The following is a 5,852-nucleotide window of genomic DNA, read 5'->3' as shown; positions in this document are numbered from 1 at the left end:
CAGTAGGCGAGTAGGAGACGGTGTTTGAGTAGATATAAACGGTGTACGGGCTAAAATAAAATATTAATACAACTTACGGTTTCAAAATAATTATATTATTGAACCGGGTTAAAAAAAACTAAATTGAAAGATCATGCGTTAGGTCGATATACTGACATGAGGCTAAAAAATAATATGTCACTTATTCTTTTAACAACTATAATTTTTGTAATTTTAAAATAAAAATGATAAAATAATAATTATTTAAAATAACTATGTATCGCACGAATTTTAGGCTAGTATAACTTATAACATCTAGCCTAAAACTCGTGTGATGCACGATTATTTTAAATAAAAATTATTTATTACTTTATTTTAATATTTTACTAAGTATATCTTTTAAAAGAGTAAATATGTTTGAATAAATATATCTTAATATATTTTTCGTTATATTATAAAATATTTTCATATTAATTAAGTTTAAAATAAATAATTACATAAATTAACCAATTAAAAAGGTCCCGAAAAATATATACCATGACCAATTAAATAAATCGTGTGTTTCAATTAGAAATATACAATCTACATATATATTGTTTTTTTGAAATAAGATTTTTTTTCAAAAAAATATATTATTGAATGAAATATATAGTTTTATCGATATTTACAGATGTTTATACAAATAATAATTATATTTTAATTTAAATATAATTTTAGCCTTGATAAATAATGCGAATTAACTTTAGTTTGATTTTAGCACGGAATAATTGTACACGATATTTTATTTTAGCCGAAGACCCATTATACATACTAAATCCAACTAATTATTTTCAGTATTAATATAATTTGTTTAACCCAGAATATATGATATTATTTTGTTTTGGTCCAAATAAAAGCATACATTATTTTTTTTAGTTGATCTTAATATTTCTTATCTTAAATTAATTATAAAAATGTATAACTATTACTATTATATGTAATCATAAATTTAATTAAAAAAATCGACGATTAGAATTTAAACCAATTAGGAACTACAATTGAGTTTAAAGAAGTGGTTTCCATTTAGTGTTTTACTTTGTGAGAGATATTAACGTGTTAGTGATAATGTTGATATGATATACTTTCTTGAAAATTGCGGGTTTTAAAAGTCGGGACATATACAATCTATATAGTGTTTCTTTGAAATAAGATTTTCTTATGAAAAATATATTATTGACTTAAATATATATTTTTATCAATATTTACAGATGTTTATACAAATAATAATTATGTTTTAATTAAAATATGAATTTTAGCCTAGATAAATAATATAAATTATCCTTAGTTTGATTTTAGTCTTTTTTGTACACACTATTTTATTTTAGTCGAAAACCCATTATACCAACTAAATCCAACTAATTATATTCAATTTTAATATAATTTATTTAACCTCTAACTTATGATATACTTTTGTTTTAGCAAAGATAAATGTATATAATATTTTATTTTAGTTGATCTAAATATTTTCATCTTGAATTAATTGTAAAAATGTTTTTACGGCTTTGATGAATTATAAATATTGTTTTGTTTTATTCTGACACAATTATATAAAGTGACGAATTATCTATAGTTTTGTTTTAATAAAATTGTATGGATATTATAGATATAAAAGAAAACCTAGAATTATATAGGCTTGTTATATCAACCAAATCCAAATAATTGTTATTATTTTATTTTGAATTTTATTTTAGTCGTCGTAGAATATTATTTTGTTTTAACCCGGATGAGTAATATATTATTTTTTTTAACCCGATGTCATTATATCGACCGGCGAATTATCTTTTAATTTTAATTTTGTTCCATCCTAGATCAATAATATTTTTTTTCAACTAGTATCTTTGTAATTTCTTTTAGCCAGATGCAACAAATCCATTTAGCTATATTTAATTTTTTTTATTTGTTATTTTAGCCTGAATCAAAAGTATAATTTTGTATAAGTCTCGTTGAATGATGTATACTATTTTATTTTATCCCGGGGTATTATATCTACTTAAAAATTATCTTTTAATTTGAATTTGTTTTAAACTGTTCAGTGTATTTTTTTTGACCCATGGGGATATTATATATTTGTATTATTTTGACCTGAGGTTATTATACATATTTAATTCTATGTGTACATATTTGATTATTTTTTAAATATCAATCTATTATTGTGTCTTAAATATAATTAATCATATTTAGTTTTTAAATTTTTTATTTCAGTCCAAATAATTTGGATAATTTTGTTCAAGTTCAGATGAATAGTGTGTATAAATTGTAATTTTATTAGTATACATGATTATATTGTGAATATAAATATATTAATGAGAGTTTTTTATGTGAGATATGATTTTAAAATTAGATTATAATCAATAATATATGTGATTAATAACAAAAAATTTAATGTTGTGTATTAAATAATACTATAAATATATAACTTATAATATGTGTAGTAAAACAAATCACAATACCAAGTATAGTATTGAAAATATAATGATATTTGTTGAGTTTATGATGCAAATGAGCACCACACCCTGATGCTCCTTTTTTGAGCTAGAATGTTTTCCAATAAAACATTTTCTTGTTCTTCACATTGACCAGTATATTGATAAATAGGTACAGGGTTGAATCATAATTTGTAAATTGATTGAATTGTATCGTATATAATGAGACTTCTATTGTTAGAATTTAGGGTTACATGCATTTGATTTATATGAAATTGGTCTTTCATAGTTAAGATTATAATGGGTTTAAAGACGGGGTCTTTAAAATATTTAAATAAGATTAATTAAGTAAAAATAATATAAATAATTAAATAAGGGTAATTAAGTAATTTCAGCATATACCGATTACTAATTATTTAATATTCTATCTATTGTAATATAATATAAAAGTCTATATAGATATTATTATTGTTATTATTATTATAGATATTATTAATAATAATAATAATAATAATATATTATTTTATTAAATAAATTTGTCCGTGTTATTTTTGGGAAAAGAGCAACTTTTGTTATTTAAAATAGAAAAAATAATGTCTTTTAGTAGAAAAAAGTGTTAGTTATTTGTAATTATAATATTTTGTTTAAAATTATTCAAAATACTTTTGGGAAAACAGTGTTTTAGTTGATGAAAACAAAAAGAATAACATAATTCGTATATAAATTAATATATTTAGGTATTGATTTACACGGAGTTTGTATAAGATTGAAAAGGGAGTATATCCCAATCTGATATAATTTTTTATACGGGGCTCCTATAATATGAAATTAGAGACGTAATGACTATACGTTGATACAAAGTTCTTGCAAAGTACAATCCTTTTTCAATTATAATTCGTTTTAAAAATTAATAGTAATATATAAAAATATATACGGATAGTTAGGTAAAATCAACGTGTACCAAAAAACAGATACCGTACCAAAACTTTTAATGTTTCATATTTTATATAATAGTAAGATTTATTTATTTATCATTTCTCAGCCAGTTATTCGTTTTAAGTTATAATTTATTTATTTTAAAAAATTTATTTATTTTAAAATTTTTCAAATGATTAGAGTTTTTTTGGGTTCCAAAATTTTGTTGGGTTCCAAAAAGGCCGGGACAATCGGAGTTTCCATCATATGATCAATTCACTGCGGGGAAGCAATTTTTCTTTTGAAAAGTTCTGTCACCAATTCTTGGTTTTCTCATTTAAAATAATCCAAGACTACAATTTATTACACTATGATAGATTTAAGTTAAAGCCTAAATGTTACTACACGGGGACAGTCGGACAGAAAGAGAAAACATACATGGGCAATCATCAAATACTAAAAGAGTAGTAGTTAAAGCAAGACATCAAGTGATATAGCTTTTATTGGGTACACTAAATCGCATGAAGTAGTACACATGATTTCCTTTTATTATCAGTTATTACAAACTCAGTTTAAGAGTACTGCTGCATGCTGCATGACATGCAACTTGAAAGTTTGTGTCTAGTTTTGTGTCTCAGCAGCCTCTGCATCAGCTGTCTGCCCAGCATAGCAGCAGTGCCTTCCACACCATCCATGACGGCAACCGCCTCCGTGGTATCCTCCACCTCCCTGGTTCCATCCTCCTCCCCCGCCCTGGTTCCAGCCACCGCCTCCTCCGTGGTAGCCTCCACCCTGGTTCCAGCCACCGCCTCCTCCGTGGTAGCCTCCACCCTGGTTCCATCCTCCGCCTCCTTGGTATTTACTCTCAGTATCTGCTACACCTGCACGTAGGAGTATATACGAATATAAGTAAATTCAATTGAATTTTAGATTTCATATGACATGATGAATTGAATTGTCATTTCAAATTCCTTAATTAATGCCTAAACTTAAATGTTATGAAATTGAAATTATATCAAAATCCAATTTTTTAGAAATATGTCATTTGGGCCAAATTCACAATAAATTATGTACATATGTAAGTATGGAACTAAATATAGTGCCCGTTTGGGAAATCTTAAAATAAGTAACTTATGACTTAAAATTAATAAATGGCTTAAAAGTGATAAGTATATAATACTTATAAGTTAGTTAAGTGTTTGGTTAATTTTACTTATAAGTCAGAATTTTTTTTAACTCAAATGAACTAAAATATTTTTTTTAAAATATTATTATCTTAATTCATGACTTTTAAATTAACTTAACATTTAAAAACATAAATTTAAAAACTAAAATTAATAAAAAATTTAAAAATCAAAATAAGTTGAGCAAAAGTACGTCGTTACTAACATTCAACTTATCAGCTTATAAGTTGTAAATTCAACTTATAAGTTTGGTCGACAAACACTCATCGATAAGTACTTATAAGCTTAAAAGCCAATAAGCCACTTATTATGTGGTCGCCAAACAGGCCCATAATATATAGGAAGAGCTTACTGTTTTCCTCTGCATCCACAGCTTGACCAGCATAATTGCAGCAATGACGTCCACACCATCCATGACGGCAACCACCGTGGAAGCCTCCTCCTCTACCACCGCCGTGGAAACCTCCTCCTCCACCACCGCCGTGGAAGCCTCCTCCGCCGCCACCGCGACCTCCTCCGTATCCCATAGCTGCATGAATGTAAAAGAAAGCTGGTTATACATATGCATGCGTGTTTTCTCATTCAAATAGGTATATCTGCGAGTTTGAAGAAAACAGCTTACTATTTTCCTCAGAAGTAGTGGCCTCTTCCGTATTTTCGGCAGCCGCACAACAATGATGACCACACCATCCATGACGACAGCCACCGTGACCTCCACCAGGACCGCCACCACCATGTCCATCAATAGTAGCTGCAACATCTGCACATTTATGTAGGGTTTCATATTAAACATTCATGCTAAAATAAATTAATAAGCTTACAAAAAAAAATTGACTACTATTTACTAAACAAAACTTACCGTTTTTCTCTGTCTCGGCCAATTCTCTAGCAGAGACCTCTGAACTGATGAGAAGAGCAATGGCCATGAAAAGGCCAAGTAAAATATAAGCCTTATTCGAACCCATCTTGGTTTTGTATCTATAGTTTTTTAAAGATGTTAGAATGAGAAAAACTATTAGGTTTAGGTCTCTATTTATAGGCTAGAGAGTCTGTAATAAATGATGTTTACGGGGTCTAAGATTTGGACACGTGTACAATTTGATTTTCTCAACGGCAGAAAAAATGATATGCATGAATTGACGCCTAATTGGCCCTACAATTACGAGTCGGTGTTAAACTTATATCAGCCTATATCTCATGTAAATGTGTATCCATGTCTATCTTTATATGATCGAGTGCTACCGATGGTCAATTTCATATTTTTCTAATTGTTAAGTACTGTTTGATTGAATTTATGGACTTCTGGGCAGTA

The 5,852-nt window shown here is 27.3% G+C and overlaps 1 protein-coding gene across 2 annotated transcripts; it reads right to left on the bottom strand.

Annotated features, from left to right (window-relative positions):
• Positions 1-3,827: 3,827 nt before the first annotated feature.
• On the bottom strand, positions 3,828-5,551 carry LOC141707024 (uncharacterized). 2 transcript variants are annotated; one of them, XM_074509983.1, is made up of 4 exons: positions 5,400-5,551; positions 5,163-5,300; positions 4,893-5,090; positions 3,828-4,237 (listed from the first exon to the last, which is right to left on the bottom strand). In XM_074509983.1, exons 1-4 carry the CDS (start codon positions 5,503-5,505, stop codon positions 3,978-3,980), a joined length of 702 nt encoding a protein of 233 aa, XP_074366084.1. In that variant the 5' UTR covers positions 5,506-5,551; the 3' UTR covers positions 3,828-3,977. The 2 variants fall into 2 exon arrangements, with proteins under 2 accessions (XP_074366084.1, XP_074366085.1); XM_074509984.1 differs by having other exon boundaries at positions 4,893-5,069.
• Positions 5,552-5,852: the final 301 nt, after the last annotated feature.

This window comes from Apium graveolens, chromosome 2, assembly GCF_009905375.1.
Source record: "Apium graveolens cultivar Ventura chromosome 2, ASM990537v1, whole genome shotgun sequence".
Taxonomy (NCBI): domain Eukaryota; kingdom Viridiplantae; phylum Streptophyta; class Magnoliopsida; order Apiales; family Apiaceae; genus Apium; species Apium graveolens.
Note: the sequence above shows the minus strand (reverse complement) of the source record. Positions and strands in the feature narration are given on the sequence as shown.

What these genes read in the sequence shown, in the direction of transcription:
- LOC141707024 (XM_074509983.1), bottom strand. Translation starts at nt 5,505, where the DNA reads ATGGGTTCGAATAAGGCTTATATTTTACTTGGCCTTTTCATGGCCATT. An exon ending in CACTACTTCTGAGGAAAATA is followed by an intron (nt 5,091 to 5,162) that starts GTAAGCTGTTTT and finishes ATGTATAACCAG; the next exon opens with CTTTCTTTTACATTCATGCA. An exon ending in TGTGGATGCAGAGGAAAACA is followed by an intron (nt 4,238 to 4,892) that starts GTAAGCTCTTCC and finishes TCCTACGTGCAG; the next exon opens with GTGTAGCAGATACTGAGAGT.